This window comes from Oryctolagus cuniculus, chromosome 19 (assembly GCF_964237555.1).
Source record: "Oryctolagus cuniculus chromosome 19, mOryCun1.1, whole genome shotgun sequence".
Lineage (NCBI taxonomy): Eukaryota > Metazoa > Chordata > Mammalia > Lagomorpha > Leporidae > Oryctolagus > Oryctolagus cuniculus.
The window spans coordinates 40,490,931-40,507,504 of record NC_091450.1 but is presented as its reverse complement, the minus strand read 5'-3'; the positions used below and the strand labels follow the sequence as shown (position 1 = coordinate 40,507,504).

Here is a 16,574-nt window from a genome sequence, read left to right as displayed (position 1 = left end):
AGCGTCCCCCCACCCCTCCCCAGGAGTGACTTCGGTGGGCCCAGCGAGGAGGGCGGGGTGGAGCCACGATGCCAGCGCTGTTTTCGTGAGCGCGCATCCACAGGGACTCCTGGGTTCTGGAGTGTGAGGAGAGTGTGGCAGCCAGGTCTTGGGTGAGAACTGTACATGGGGGTGTGGGCGGTGAGCCACTGGGATTGTGGCCCGGGCACAGCGGTTGGGAGCGTGGGACTGGAGCCGCATCACCTGGACTCAAGGCCCCGCCCAGCCACTTACTTGTTGTGTGACCTTGGCAAGTGAACAGTCTCTGTGCCCTGGCGTCCTACCTGCACAAGGAGCCATAACCACCCCACCTCACAGGGAGAGGAGAGACTAGAGGTGTCCCTACCTGCACAAGGAGCCATAACCACCCACCTCACAGGGAGAGGAGAGACTAGAGGTGTCCCCAGCTACACGAGGAGCCATAACCACCCCACCACCTCACAGGGAGAGGAGAGGAGAGGCGAGAGGTGTCCCCACCTGCAAGAGGAGCCATAACCACCCACCTCACAGGGGAGAGGAGAGGCGAGAGGTGTCCCCAGCTACACAAGGAGCCATAACCACCCACCTCACAGGGGAGAGGAGAGGCGAGAGGTGTCCCCACCTGCAAGAGGAGCCGTAACCACCCCACCAACTCACAGGGGAGAGGAGAGGCGAGAGGTGTCCCCAGCTACACGAGGAGCCATAACCACCCACCTCACGGGGAGAGGAGAGGCGAGAGGTGTCCCCAGCTACACGAGAAGCCATAACCACCCCACTTCACAGGGGAGAGGAGAGACTAGAGGTGTCCCCACCTGCAAGAGGAGCCGTAACCACCCCACCTCACAGGGAGAGGAGAGACTAGAGGTGTCCCCACCTGCACGAGGAGCCATAACCACCCCACCAACTCACAGGGGGGAGGAGAGGAGAGGCGAGAGGTGTCCCCACCTGCAAGAGGAGCCATAACCACCCTACCACCTCACAGGGGGGAGGAGAGGAGAGGCGAGAGGTGTCCCCAGCTACAAGAGGAGCCATAACCACCCCACCTCACAGGGAGAGGAGAGGCGAGAGGCTGAGGAACACTGACCAGTCCTGAGTCCACACACATGGCCACTGTGTGCAGACAGAGCCTCTACGGGACAGGCAGGGGAGGCTGCCGGCTAACTGCAGGTGTGAAGCTTGCTCACCGCTGCGTGCAGGCCCTGTGCTGAGCACTGCGGTGACAACGCCGCACAGCCAGAGCAGACGGCGAACAAACGGGGATCCTGCGCCGTGTCCCGCGGTCAGTAACACAAGGTTCTGAATGGGTGTCAGTGCTTCTGCTGCATGGGCGTGCCATCATCTTCACCAAGGGTTTCTTTTTTTTTTTTTTTTTTTTTTTTAATTCTTCTGATTTTTTTTTTTAATTTTTTTTTTTTTTTTTTTTTTGACAGGCAGAGTGGACAGTGAGAGAGAGACAGAGAGAGAAAGGTCTTCCTTTGCCGTTGGTTCACCCTCCAATGGCCGCCGCTGCAGCCGGCGCACCGCGCTGATCCGATGGCAGGAGCCAGGATCCAGGTGCTTTTCCTGGTCTCCCATGGGGTGCAGGGCCCAAGCACCTGGGCCATCCTCCACTGCACTCCCTGGCCATAGCAGAGAGCTGGCCTGGAAGAGGGGCAACCGGGACAGAATCCGGCACCCCAACCGGGACTAGAACCCGGTGTGCCGGCGCCGCAAGGTGGAGGATTAGCCTATTGAGCCACGGCGCCGGCTCCCAAGGGTTTCTTTTTAAAGTTTTCACACGTTGTAAACAATGCCGTAGTGAACATCCTTAGCAGCTTAAAGACACAGTGCCTGTAATCATGGTGTGCAACGGAGCTCAAGAAGTGCACTGCTGTGGTGGTGCTCCTGCCCGAACCTTCCTGCCTGGGACCAGCATCTCCCCACAGCCCCGGTAGCCACCACTCCACTTGGCTTTGGAGTCCACACATAGGTAAGTCCACACAGCTGTGCGTCCCTCTGTTCCTAGCTGACCACATGTAGCTTGGTGTCTTCGGGTTCATCCATGTGGGCACGAACGGCAGGATGTCCTTAAGACTGGCGGAGCAGCCGTGGTGCGTGCACAGCGCGCCTCCATCCTTGTCCCCGGTGGACAGGGGCGCGACTCGGGGCCTGTTGTGCGTGGTTAAGACTGGCGGAGCAGCCGTGGTGCGTACACAGCGCACCCCCATCCTTGTCCCCAGTGGACAGGGGCGCGACTCGGGGGCTGTCGTGTGTGGTTAAGACTGGCGGAGCAGCCGTGGTGCGTGCACAGCGCGCCTCCATCACTCATTCCCCCGTGGACGTGTACGCGGCTCTGGCGCGGCTGCTGTGCGTGGTGCTGCAGTGCACCGGGAGTGCAGGTGCCTCTCTGACTTCGTTTCCCTGGGGTGGGGTGGGGGTGGGGTAAACCTGGAGGAGGGGTTGCTGGATCATAACGTTCTATTTTTAGCTTTCTAAGTGAGCCCCTTTCAACAGTTTACAGGGATGCCCTCTCTCGGTACCTCACCGGAACTTGCTGTCTTTCGCCTGTTTGATGAAAACCATTCTTGAGGCTGGTGCTGTGGCTCACTAAGGCTAATCCTCCACCTGTGGCGCCAGCACCCTGGGTTCTAGTCCTGGTTGGGGCACTGGATTCTGTCCCGGTTGCCCCTCTTCCAGGCCAGCTCTCTGCTGTGGCCCGGGAGTGCAGTGGAGGATGGCCCAAGTGCTTGGGCCCTGCACCCCATGGGAGACCAGGAGAAGCACCTGGCTCCTGCCATCGGATCAGCGCAGTGTGCCGGCCGCGGCGGCCATTGGAGGGTGAACCAACGGCAAAGGAAGACCTTTCTCTCTGTCTCTCTCTCTCACTGTCCACTCTGCCTGTCAAAAAAAAAAAAAAAAAAAAAGAAAGAAAGAAAAGTCTTCACTAGGATTAGCCTAGTGAGCCAGCCCCTCCTGTGGTTTTAATTTGCAGTTCCCTGGTGGTTGCTGGAGCGGGCATCTTTCCTCATGCCTGTGGCCATTTCTGTGTCGTCCTCTGTAGACGTCTGTTCACTTCCTTTGTCCCTTTGTAAATTAGGGTATTTGGTTTTCACTAGCGAATTGTTGGGGTTTGTTATATATTTTGCACATTAACCTGTTGTCAAATACCTGGCTTCCAAATATTGTATCCCAATCCATAGTTTGTTTCCCTCATTAGATAAACTTTTTAGTTTGATGTAATCCCATTTGTCTGTTGTGGTTTTGTTAGTGGTTTTCTTCATGTAAGTCCTACAATTTAAAAAAAATATTTCAGGGCCAACACTGTGGCATAGAGGGTAGAGCTGCCGCCTGTGATGCTGGCATCCCATATGGGTGCTGGTTCAAGTCCCAGTTTTTAAAGGTTTATTTCAAAGGTGGGGGAGAGCAGAGATTTTCCATCTGCTAGGTCACTCCCCAAATGCCTGCAGCAGCCAGGATTGGGCAAGGCCTAGCCAGGGGCCAGGAGTTCCATCCACGACTCTCCTGTCTATGGCGGAGACTCAAGTACTTGGGCCACCATCTGCTTTCCTGGCACATTAGCAGGAAGTTGGACTGGAAGCAGAGTAGCCAGGACTTAAACCAGCACTGTGTCGTGGGATGCAGGGTTAGCCTGCTGTGCCACAACACCTGCCCCCCTTTAATACTGAGTATTTCACTGCGTGCTGCTGCCAGTGTGTATTAAATAATCATCCGGTGAAACAGAAATTCTTGACCATTCAGAGAGGTGGCTGTTAAGGACTGACAAGCACAAGTCTGTATATTACAGCGCACGTGAAGGGACGCTTTGTGCGGCCTTCAAATGTCTCGTGCATGAATATTCGCTAGTGACTGAGAAGCGGTTCAGGGCCCTCTCATTCCTCTGACCACAAAGACACAGACTACCGGGGTGCGAAGGGACTCCAGTCAGAGGGGTGGCGCTGGACGCTCTGCACAGAGCTGTTTCTGGTCTGCAGCCGCCTGGGAGGCCTTGACCTGGTTGAGGCCGGCCTCCAGCCGCAGCTGTAGAACCACCACCTTCACGGCAGGGACGCGGCAGGAACTGGACGCGGCCCATGTGGGACGGGCCGATTCCTCAGTGCCCGGTCCACCCGCCCCTTCTAACGGCTTTTGGTCAATGCGCTTTGATTTTCTGAGTAGACAGTGGGTTATCCATTAATCCTTTAACTCGGCAAATGGTCACGGAGTCCGTAAAACAACCTTGGCACTGCCTAGGCTCTGGAAAGGCAGCCGTGCCCACAACGCAGCCTCTGCTCTCCCGCGTCTGTTCTAGGAGTGGGGCGCGCAGGGGGAGACGGCTGTTTCCAGCGGTGCGCTGCCCGGGAAGGACTGCTGGGGCGGCGGGCAGGGCAGGGTGAGCTCACCGCAGCTCCAGGGCGCCGTTGATGGTAGCTGGGTTGGGCTGGGTCCGTTCCATCTGCCGTCAGTTTCTCAGGACGAGCTGCTGTCTGTGGAGGCTGGATGTCAAGTCCCCGCTCACGCGTTCCCGCCCTGCGGAGGTGGCAACACGGCGGCTTCTGCTTGGAAGCGCTGCTGTCCGGAAGCTGCTTCTCTTCCCCTGGGGTGAATCTGGCCTCTGCCTGGATGCCCTGAGGTGACTCTGTGACTCCGTCTCCGGGTCGGGAGGCAGGTGGGGTCCGTGTTCCCAGGTCTGCACGTGCCCTTTCGCTGTGAGGTCACAGGTGTTCGCTTCTGGAGAATGTTGCCGACGCGCAGATTTGAACGTCTGTTCTGCCCCGTGGCTCCCGAGTTCTTTACGGGACCCTCCATGATCTCTTGCCTTTCCGCCTGTGACTTCTGAATCCTTGTTCTCATCTTTTGGTAGTTTGTCAGCTTAGAGATCTATCTTGTTGTTTCTCCTTTCTGCATGTTGAGGCTTTCTTGCCTGATGGTGAAAACCCTTAGTAAACTTTCTCCGCTTATAGTTTGGCCTGTGAATCACATCTAGGCTGCCTGAATCCTCCTCTCTCAGTGTCTTAGAAGAAGCCGTACTCCTTCTCTGAATGATACAGAAGTGGACTTGAGGCTTGCTGGAGATTTTGTCAGTTGGTTTTTGCTTTCAATTCCTAGTGGCTGGGTGACACTGTCCTTTCAAAGCCAGCACCCTCAGTTCTCGAAGGAGAGTATCCTCATCGTTGGTGCACGCTGAGCCATAACTGTCTCTGACGTCTGATTCTGAGGCTGTGTCCACACTGGCTCCGCGCCCTGAATCTCTATCACGTCACACCTCGGGCTGCGAGCTGAGCTTTACGGCATTATCTTCAGGCTTAAGAAAACTCAGGACAGTGGTAAACATTGTAGATGCATGTGGCTTACAGATGCGGGGCCACGGTTAGAAATATTCAAGTTCTGATTTAATACTCACCATTTTCAGACAAAAACGTGAGGCCTTTTCCTGCAGATTTAAAGTTCATTTTGGAAACTTTCTCATCACTTAGAGACCTCTTGACCTTGGGCTTTTATGTAAAAAAAAAAAAAAACATAAAGCACATAATTACTTCATCATTGTGGACTAACAGCAGTTGTCTACATGGAACATGGCTAGAATACGAGGCCGTTCTCGGAGCTAATTTGACCCCTTCTAGCCCTCATGAATACTGGCTTTACACCAGGAAGGAAATGAACCGGCGTTACTGCATCTATAACGGGCTTCCCCCCTACAATTTGTAATCTCCCCCAGAGCTTTTGGGAAAGCATTTATTAAATACATTAATTATACATGGTTAATTGTAAAGTATTGTACTTAGATTCATATACAAGGGTTCTTCAAAAAGTTCATGGGGAAATAGAATAAAAAGGTTTTATTTAGGTATGAAAATTTTGAAATCCATACGACAGAGGAATTTTCAAAAACTTCAAGGAAAATGTTTATGATGAGAAAAGTATGCACAGATTTCAGTTTTCTGCACCAAAAGCAGCTTTTTTCCCTATTTTTTAATTTTTGAGATAACGTATTTTTAATTCACATTATAGTCAAAGGCTTAATGTTCCACTAAATAAAGAGTTTAACAAATAAAAAGTAAAAAAAATCCTAGTTTAGCAGGAAAATTGGTAAAGGATATAGACAGTAATCATTCAAACACGTCAGCTTCACGTCCATAAACTTTACAATAGTCACAAAATCATTCAACCTACACCGGCTGTTTGACAGTGATCTAAAACAAAGTTTGACCAGAGCCTGTAGCAGAACTGACTCACAGGGACACGCATGTACGCGTGCATGCATGTACTTGTGTGTGCTTAAGCTCCCACGTGTGAGGGAGGACAGGTGGTACTGGTGGTCATTCCGTGTCCAGCTCATCGCGCTCAATGCGATGCCCTCCAGAAACCTATCTTCTAATTCCATTTTCCACGGGGCTCTGGCAGCCGCCGGGTGCCTGCTCTGACTCCCGCCCTCCCGTCCCAGCCAGAACTCGTCCCTGCACCGCAGGCGTTTCCAGCCGTGCCGCCTCTCAGCAGGCAGCTGGGGCCTCACACCGCCCCCACCACAGCCCCCATCACAGTCAGTGGCCTCCCCAGGCTCCAGGCTGCTTAGGCTGGAAACCTCGGGCTCCCCATGGCCTCCCCTTCCCTCTCAAACCCCACGCCCGTCTCCCCACATCAGTCCACGTGTCCACCAGCTCCAGCCTGTTTGGATCCCACAGCTTCCTTCCTGGTGTGTCAGCGGTGAGGCTGCCCTCCCACCGGCCTCAGAGGAAGCGCCAGGGCCAGATGCACGTCGCGTCACTCGCCCCCTGTGAGGGTGCAGCACACCTGTGGGTCTCCACTACTTCCTGGCTAAGTGACCAGGGGCACGGTTCCCTGCTGGACAGAACAGGACCTGACTGAGCTGACCTGGGACATGCCTGGCGCCCGTAAGCAGCTGTGCCCGTCGGCTCCCCGGGGGAAAGGCCGTCGTGTCTACGGCTGGGTCCCTGGCACACAGGAGGGGAGGCTGTTCTCCATGGTGCGGGCGGGTTCCGCGTAAGCGTAGACGCATACCTCTGATCGCCACAGCCTGTTGCTTTCCGGCAGGAGTGCCAGCTTGGTGGAGGATGACTTGGCGCTGCTGGAGCGAGCGGGGTCCGAGTCGTGGCTCATGACCGCACTGTGACTCCTGTTTTGGACGCTCTGGATGGGGCAAAGACAGACAGCGTTTGTGGTTTCCGTAAGTACGGACAGACGGACAGACCCCACATGTGGCTCCGTGCGGTCTGGTCGAGTTACAGTAGACGACACATAAAGTGTGCTGTTTGGTGAGGGAAGAGGAGAGGGGGGAAGAGAGAGAAGGGACAGTCAGTCAGTCCCATCCAGCTGGATCAACGCTGGGAGCCAGGGGCTCATTCCAGGTCTACTGTGTGGGTAGCAGGAACCAAGGAGCCGGGCGTGGGTATCAGACCCAGGCACCAACACAGGACTCCCCGCTTCACGGCCAGGCAGATGCCAGCCCGTTTGACGAGTTCTGATGCACGTGGCAAACGTGCCTGTCGCCCCCAGTTTCCTTGTGCCCCTGGAAACCCCATCCCCAGACAACCAGTGATTGCCATCACTGGAGAGGACTTTACGCCTTGTAGAATTTGGTATACGTGGAGTCACACAGTGTGCACCTTTTTCTGGTCTGGATTCTTTGGCCTCGCATCATTAGGTTGGAATCCATCTGTGCCTTCTTTGCTCGTGTGCATATGGGTCTGTCTGTCTGGGTGGGCTGTCTGGATTCTGCCTACTGCTCTCATTGTATGACCCCGGTGTTTCCTGTACACAGGGGAAATCAACATGGGCTCTGCCGCTGTTGTCATTTAGGTCAAGCGTGAAGCGTGTCCTTCGTCTCCTGTGTGCTTACTGATCTTCTCTCTGCTGCCAGTGTCCAAGAGCTGGCTCGAGTCCCTGACCGCGGACGGTTTTTCCTCTGTCTCTCCTGTCAGTTCCCACCTGTATTCTGAAGCCCACGCAATGGGTGCACCTGTGCAGGATTCTGTTAACTGACCCCCGTCACCCTGAAATGACACTGCTCCTGGTAACCCTTACTCTGACGCTGACCGCCTGCCCCAGCTTCACTGCAGCAGTGCAGCTGGCACGTCGCTTCCCCACGGGCGTCCTTCAGCGGAGTTTCTCGTAGACAGGTCTGCCTGTCACCGGCCACGTTTGAAGCGATGCCTGCGCCTCGCTGTTAGTGCTGCCTGCTTCCTTCTTCCCCACCTTCTTTGCGATTGTGTAGTTTTTCTAATTCCACTTTACAGCCTTTACTGACTTAGGAACCTCAGCTCTTGGTGTTAGCCACAGCTCACTGGTCTCTAACGACATGCAATGCGTGTCTGCCCTGGCCCAGTCTGCCTGCCGGGACGGTGCCCTGCTTCAGTGTGCAAACCAGAAAGCACCATCCTCCGTTCCTCTTCCAGCCCTGGCCTGCTGTCCTTCTTCACACACCGTAAACCTCACGAACACTTACACAGTGGGTTTTTTTTTTTTAAAAAAGGTTTATTTATTTATTTGAAAGCAGAGTCACAGAGAGGAGAGGCAGAGAGAGAGACATTCCATCTGCTGGTTCACTCCCCAAAGTGCTTAAACGGCCAGAACTGGACCCATCAGGAGCCAGGAGCTTCTTCCAGGTCTCCCACATGGGTGTAGGGGCCCAAGGAGTTGGGCCATCTTCTACTGCTTTCCCAGACCATAGCAGAGAGCTGGACTGGACATGGAGCAGCCGTGACTGGAACCGGTGCCCATAGGGGATGCCAGCACTGCAGGCGGCGGCTTTACTCGCTACGCCACAGCGCCGGTCCTAGAACTGTATCCGTTAAACACCGACTTCCCCCAGTCCGGGAAACTGGCATTCTACCTCCTGTCTCGGGGCAGTCACCGCCTGGTCTGAGTGGAATCACGCGTGCTATCCTGCTGTGACTGGCTTATTTCACTGAGCATGATGTCCTCAGGGGTCACCTACCTGTGGCACCTGTCCGCATTCCTCCCGTCTGAAGGCTGGGAGCATTCCATTCTGTGTAGGCGGCTTGTGTGCTGCGTGCACGTCCCGGCTGTGTGCTGAGACGCGGCCTGCAGCCTGTGCAGTATTAGCCCGGAAGTGGAACTGCTGCTTCCCGCAGAGGTTCTCCATCCGACCTTCCCACCAGCAGCGCACACTGGGCCGGTCTCACAGCCGCGCCAACACTCGTGATTGGCTTTGGGTACAAAGTGGTATCTCACGGTGGCTCTGACTCACGATCCCCTGAGGCTCGGTGACGGAGTATCTTCACGTGCTGCTTTTGGGATACATCTGCATAAATCCTTTCTCCATTCTTGAATTGGCTTTGTTTTGGTCAGTGAGTTTTAGGAATTCTCTGCCGTGTGTGTATATATTTTATATTATATATTTCTACGCTACATCAGGTAAGTGGCTTGCATTGTCTCTCCAGCCACACACTGATCGTGTCACTTGATGCCCAGTTTTCAGAGGAGAGAGCTTATCTGTTTTTCCAATCAATCTACTGATAATGTCCTTTGATCCATAGTTGTTAATTTTCCGAAGGTCAAGTTTGCCCTTATTTTGTTGGTTGCGCCTTTGGCATCACAGCCAGCAATGACTGCCAAATCCAGCACCGTGCAGCTTGTTCCCGGTTTCCTTCCGAGAGTTTTCCAGTTGCAGCTGCTGTGCACGTCTCTGACACATTTGGAATTAAGCCTGTTGCCTGTGAATATCCAGTTTTCCCAGAATCCCTTATGGAAAAGCCTGTCCCTCCCCAGTGAACGGTTGGTCCTGGCACCAGGGAGTCAGCCCTGGGCCTTCTGACGCTGCAGCACGGTGCGTCACTTGGTGGTGATGCTGGCGTGCACCGGCCTGCCAGGCTCAGTTACAACTGCGTGTGGCACAGAGTCCTCCACAGGGATTCTGAAGGCTGGGGTTGCCATGTCTGCATGGCTACGCGGTACTCTTATCCACGAGGTTAGTGTGTTCTCTACTACAGGACAGTACTGCATGCTACAACAGCAGTGGCCTCACAGGCACATGCAGACACAAATCCACACACCTCGTGTCCCCTCGCCCCGTCCCATCGAGAGGCCACGCGGGAATGCATTCAGTGATGGTCGTGGGAAGAAGCAACCAATGACACACTTCTCAGAACGCAGGCCATTGGTGACACGTGACTGCATATGCGAGGGCTTATTTCTGGGGTCGCCATTCTGTTCCACTGGGCTGTTTGTCTTGAAGCTGGTACCACACCTTTTGCTGTCAGGGTAGTATCTGGTGGTCTGGCGGTGACTCATTTTTTTTTTTTTAAGATTTATCTATTTTAGTTGAAAGTCAGTTACACAGAGCTCCAGCCGTTGCTGCCAACTGGGGAGTGAACCATCGGATGGAAGACCTCACTTCTCTCTCTCTCTCTCTGCCTCTCCTCTCTCTGTGTAACTCTTTCAAATAAATAAATCTTAAAAAAAATCTAACAGAGACAGAGTCAGGAGAGAAATAATCTTCCGTCTGCTGGTTCACTCCCCAAATGGCCACAACAACTAGGGCTGTGCCAGGCTGAAGCCAGGAACCAGGAACTTTTTCCGGCTTTCCCACATGGATGCAGGGGCCCCAGCACTTGGGCCATCTTCCACTGCCTTCCCAGGCCATTAGCAGGGAGCTGGATTGGAAATGGAGCAGCTGGGACTGGAACCAGCCCCCATATGGGATGTCAACACTGCAGATGGCGGCTTAACCTGCTTCACCCCAGCGCCAGCTCCTCAATTGAGACTTCATTGTGTCCTAACATACGATCTGTCCTGGAGAAATCTCACCTGGGTGCTTGAGAGGAGTATGTTTCCTGTTATGTAAAGTGTCCTGTGTTGTTGAGTCCTCTGTCGCTTTATCTATCAGTGACAGTGAGAAACTGAAATCTCCGTTAATCCAGTGTCTCTTTCTCCCTTCAGTTTTTTTTTCTTTTTTGACAGGTAGAGTTATAGACAGTGAGAGAGACAGAGAAAGGTCTTCCCTCTGTTGGTTCACCCCCCAAATGGCCGCTACGGCCAGCGCTGCGCGGATCCGAAGCCAGGAGCCAGGTGCTTCTTCCTGGGCCTCCCAAGCACTTGGGCCATCCTCCACTGCCCTCCCGGGCCACAGCAGAGAGCTGGACTGGAAGAGGAGCAACCGGGACAGAACCGGTGCCCCAACCAGGACTAGAACCCGGGGTGCCGGCGCCGCAAGGTGGAGGATTAGCCTAGTGAGCCACGGCGCTGGCCCCTTTTTTTCCCTCCCTTCAGTGCTGTGTCTGCTTCACGTTACTAGGTGCAGTTGCTAGATCTTATTGCTGTACTGGGCTGTATGTAATGTTCTTTGTCTTTTGTAACCTTTTGTGATAGAAAGTTTACTTTCCCTGATATTAATAGTCACCCCTGTTCTTTTTTGGTTACTATTTTTGATGTGGACATCTTCTGTATCTATTCCCTTTCATCCTGTTTCTATCTCTGCAGCTAAAGTATTTCTCTTGTAGGCAGCATTTAGTTAGATCAACGTTTTTAAGCTGCTCTGCCAACACTTCCCCCCCATTTTTTTTGGTAGGTGGGAGGGTCTCATTTCTTATTTCCAGCTGATACGTGGTATTTTGTTTCAGCACACGTATTGAGGGTGTGAGGGATACTCAGAAGTTCACAATGGGGCACCGGTGTTGTGAGATGGCAGGTAAAGCCACCGCCTGCAGTGCCGGCATCCCATGTGGGCTGGTGTTCTTTGGAAGAATCAGGCCTTTTTCATTTCTCTTTTATATTAAGTCTCATTTATTTCTGCTTTTTATTAATTCTTTACTAATTTGGGGTTTGGTTTGTTATCTTTTTCCAAAGATTTACTTATTTTGAAAGTCAGAGTTGGAGGGAGAAATAGTAGAGAGAACTTCCATCTCTAGTTCACTCCTCAGATGGCCACAATGGCCAGGCCCAGGCCAACACCAGGAGCCAGGAGCTTCTTCCAGGTCTCACATGGGTGCAGGAGCCCAAGGGCTTGGGCCATCTTCTACTGCTTTCCCAGGTCACAGCAGAGAGCTGGATCAGAAGGTGAGCAGCCGAGACTAGAACCAGCGCCCAAATGGGATGCCGGCACTGCAGGATTGGTGCTTAACGCGCTGTGCCACAATGCTGGCCCTCACAGGTCTCAATAGGTCATGTTTCCACTTCCGGGCCTCCCACACCAGTGGCCAGGACGCAGTCACCTGAGCCGTTAGCACTGCCGCTCAGGGCCGGCACTGGCTGGAAGCTGAGTCAGAAGCCAGTGCTAGGACTGACACAGCCTCTACCTGCAGGACTAAACTTCGCCTGCCTCTTAATTTCCTTCTCCATCCACTGGCTTCAGCAGTAAGCTGTTTAATGTTCAGGCATTTCTGTGGTTTACATTGTTTTTCTGGTTACTGATTGCTAGCTTTATTGCACTGTGGCTGGAACACATACTCATTGTGATCTCAAATTCTTAACAATGTTGTTGGCTTGAAAGGCAGAGACCCAGCTCCCACCCGCTGGTTCACGCCAGATGCCTGCCGCAGCCAGGGTGGGCCCGATGGGAGCCAGGAGCTAGAACAGCCCAGGTCTCCGGCACGGCTTGCAGGGGCCCAGCCACTCGAGGCATCAGTGGCTGGGAAGCTGGGACTTGAACCAGGCAGAGTCTGACGGAGCTTGTGGGCGTCTGGTGCCGTGCGTGAACCACCACACCACAGGCCTGCCCGCCTCTCAGTCTTCTAACAGGCCAAGACGTTTTGTGCCCTAGTTTACGTGGTGGTATCCTGGAGAACGTTCCATGTGCTGTTGAGAACAATTTATATTCTGTAGGTGGCGGCTTTACCCGGGAAGCCACAGCGCCGGCCCCGATAAATGTTCTGACAGTGTCTGTTAAGTCCCGTTCATCCAGGGTGCAGTTTAATGCTGTCACTCTAAGGGTCTTCGGTGCATTGGTGAAAGTGTAACTGAGTTGGCTACATCCTCTTCCCCTGGCGGTGTTCTGGTGGACAGCAGCTATCTGCTGGGCTGGTGAAACAAAGCTCGCCTGTGAATCCCGGACAGCAGCCCTAGGAAGGCAGCGGAAGTTGCTGCTGTCCCAGGGTGCAGAGGGGCACAGCAGGCACGGGCCCCAGGCCGAGCAGACCGCGCCGTGGTTCAGGGAGCGCTCCCAGTCTCAGCACAATGCTTGGCCTCCTCCAGGTCCCAGCCACGTGCGTTGTAGCTGCCTAGTTGTGCAGAAGATCCTGTGGGCCCAGCGCGTGCGGAACTCGACTGGCTCTGGCACCCACGTGCACCCAGTCCCGACTTGCTGGTGGCCACGTCCCCTGCGGCACAGCCTTCCTTTTGCACTCCTTAGACGCCCCAGGCCACCCTGACCGAGCACCACCACCCAGGTCAGCCTCCGTCCTCGGTTTCGGCACTGTTGACAAGGACCAGACTTTGCTAACGGGCCGCCTACTACCACTGGACGGGACTCTCCGTCTGCCTTTATTTTTGGGTGCTGTGGTACTGGGTTTCTGTTTGATGCCGTCTCGCTCTGCAGTGACCTGTCCGGTCTCTGAGGGTCTGCAGAGCTTGCTCTCCCTCTGCAGCACGGCACACCCCTGCTGCTGGACTTGTGGATGACATCGAGGTGGACACCTACTCCCTCAGAGAAGAGCCCCAGGTCCAGGCTGGGCCAGGACCAGGCTCTCGGACGACTCAGCAAAGCCATCAGCCACGTCCTCCTCCTCCAGGAGGCCCACCTGGTCACCTGGTGGGAACACGAAGCTCTAGGCTTCCCCACGAGGAATCCAAGGGGCTCATGGGGAGGGACGCCTCTCGGACAAAGGCAAGCAAGCAGCTCCCTCGTCCGAGTGTCTGTGGCCGTGGGGCTCAGCAGGCCCCAGGGCAGTGTCAGGGCTCAGGCCAGCCCACTCACTGGGAACGCAGATCAACAAAGATCTTTTTCAACTGTCCTAGAGTCTGGACCCTTCCTAAGTTGCCAACCCTTCGCCTGCTCTGCCAAGGCCTCGGGCTTGCAGTCTGTCCATACGGGCAAGCTCTGTCCTCCAGGCCTGGCTGCGCTTCCTGTGCACTCAGGAACTGCTCCTTGACAGCTCGGACCCGGGACCGGCCTTCCACTCCACCAACGCTCGATACACACAGCGAAGCGGCTCATGGTAAGAAATCCCCGTTACAGTCCAGTGCTCCGCCCCGCACATCTGTGTGCACGCAACCTCCGCCCCCCACGTCTGTGTGCCCTCGACCTCCGCCCCCCACGTCTGTGTGCATGCAACCTCCGCCCCCCACGTCTGTGTGTCCTCGACCTCCGCCCCCCACGTCTGTGTGTCCTCGACCTCCGCCCCACACGTCTGTGTGCACGCAACCTCCGCCCCGCACATATGTGCGTCCTCGACCTCCACCCCGCATGTCTGTGTGCACGCGACCTCCGCCCCACATGTCTGTGTGCATGCGACCTCCGCCCCGCACGTCTGTGTGTACGCGACCTCCGCCCCTCACATCTGTGTGCACGCGACCTCCGCCCCTCACGTCTGTGTGCACGCAACCTCCGCCCCGAACATATGTGTGTCCTCGACCTCCACCCCGCACATATGTGTGTCCTCGACCTCCGCCCCACACATCTGTGTGTCCTTGACCTCCGCCCCACACGTCTGTGTGCACGTGACCTCTACCCCTCACGTCTGTGTGCACACGACCTCCGCCCCGCACATCTGTGTGCACGCGACCTCCACCCCGCATGTCTGTGTGCACTCGACCTCCGCCCCGCATGTCTGTGTGCACGCAACCTCCGCCCCCCACGTCTGTGTGCACGCAACCTCCGCCCCGCACGTCTGTGTGCCCTCGACCTCCGTCCCGCACGTCTGTGTGCACGTGACCTCCGCCCCGCACATATGTGTGTCCTCGACCTCCCCCCCCGCATGTCTGTGTGCACGCAACCTCCACGATACCTCCCACCCCTGGGGCCAGGAGTCTGTTTCCTGGATCCTGATGGGAAAGTATGCTTCCTGTAACTTAAAAAAGAAACCCAACCCACTTCTTTCAAAATGTGGGAAAATACAAAAGCCCAACATAGTTTTAATGAAACCCATTCCTTGCTCTGTGAATTCCAAGACATTATTTGTTACCTGATTGACTACTATCTGGATAGTTCCATCTTTGTTTCCACACAAATCATCATAGGAGACGTTTAAGTAGGATCTGGTCATTCGTTCAGTAACACAGCTCAGCGCAAAGCTCAAGAGAGCTTCGAAGAATTCCAGGAAAACCAGCTGAAACAGAAGAGAACAGAGGTGTTGGTGTATTAGTCACTGTTCCCTGAGTAGCCTTCTAAGATGACTCTACTGCAGTCGAGGGCGGTTGTGTGGTTTTAGGTCTTTGGGTTCGCACCACTGGTGACCACGACCCCTGTTCACGAACCTCGAGTTCCAGGTTGCTGTCAATCCCGTCGTGGATGAAAGGGTTATCCTCTGCCAGCACCTCCACGAACCGGGTTGCCGTGAGTTCCTTATTTATCATCTTGAAGTCCTGTGGAAGAGTCGAGATCACTGCCTCTACTTAGACAGCTGTACACTTTCATGTCGGCGCCTGTCAACAGAAAACTTGAAGAAAATGTGCCAGAAAAAGCATCTTAAAAACTGGTAGTTCTGCAAAGCATTCTGGGCCGGCACTCATTAACCTCTGTCCCTTCCCTAAGCAGCAGCCAGGTTCCCTGGTATTTGTTTTTTAGCATCAACAGAGAAGTGGGGAAGCAGGTGACCCAGGTTGTGCAATGCCCTCCCAGTGCCAGAGGCGAGGACGGCTGTGTTCAGGTTTCCAGTGGAAGGCGCGTGGGAGACGTCCCGGCCAGGGGCCACGCTGACTGCGTGAAGCCATTCTGAGTGTAAGTGCCCAGAACTACCCGCGGCCCTGGCACAGCACAAAACACCTGGATCTTGCACGGCCAAGGCTCTTGCTGCCTCTACACCAGAGGAACCCTGGCGCAGAGCTGCAGTCTGAGCCAGGGTGGCTGGCCGTACTCCGAGGGAGGAAGAAGGGGGAGAATGAACGACAGAGACAGCAGGGTAAGACCCCAGCCCCAATTCATGTGCAAATTACAGGTGTCACGGAACAAACTGCCCGTGATTGCTAGACCTCATGTCAATAAGGCGTGGCTGTTTTTCAAACCAGGGTAACCTTTACAAGTCACTTTTTTGATGAGCAGTCATTTCTAGAAATGACTTTCATTCACATCCCGTCTTCCTCCTGCTGGCCAAGTCTGCTGCCCCTGCCCTGTGCTCTGGTGCAGGCGGCCCTGGCTCTGTTCCTTCTGCCAGGAGACCCAGGACACGCAGAGAGCCGTGAGACTTCAACCGGTCCTTCTCCTCGTGTGTGTGTGACAGCGAGAACGTCTCCTTTCCTAACCCAGCCCCGGTCCTTCTCCTCGTGTGTGTGTGACAGTGAGAACGTCTCCTTTCCTAACCCAGCCCCGGTCCTCCTCCTCGTGTGTGTGTGTGACAGTGAGAACGTCTCCTTTCCTAACCCAGCCCCGGTCCTTCTCCTCGTGTGTGTGACAGTGAGAACGTCTCCTTTCCTAACCCAGCCCCGGTCCTTCTCCTCGTGTGTGTGAC

General features: G+C 54.8%; 1 protein-coding gene across 5 annotated transcripts in view; it reads right to left on the bottom strand.

Moving 5' to 3' along the window:
* Positions 1-16,574, bottom strand: part of RSPH10B (radial spoke head 10 homolog B) — a 55,657-nt gene that overhangs the window by 2,415 nt on the left and 36,668 nt on the right. For 2 of the 5 annotated variants that reach the window (XM_070064380.1, XM_002723079.5), the window contains 4 exons: positions 15,385-15,492; positions 15,093-15,236; positions 7,015-7,143; positions 5,399-5,489 (listed from right to left, as the gene is read on the bottom strand). In XM_070064380.1, coding sequence (XP_069920481.1) covers positions 5,399-5,489; positions 7,015-7,143; positions 15,093-15,236; positions 15,385-15,492 — 472 coding nt within the window. Of the gene's footprint in view, positions 1-5,398; positions 5,490-6,596; positions 6,838-7,014; positions 7,144-15,092; positions 15,237-15,384; positions 15,493-16,574 lie in introns of those variants that run through there. The other 3 variants (XM_070064381.1, XM_070064382.1, XR_011384535.1) reach the window with 3 other exon arrangements.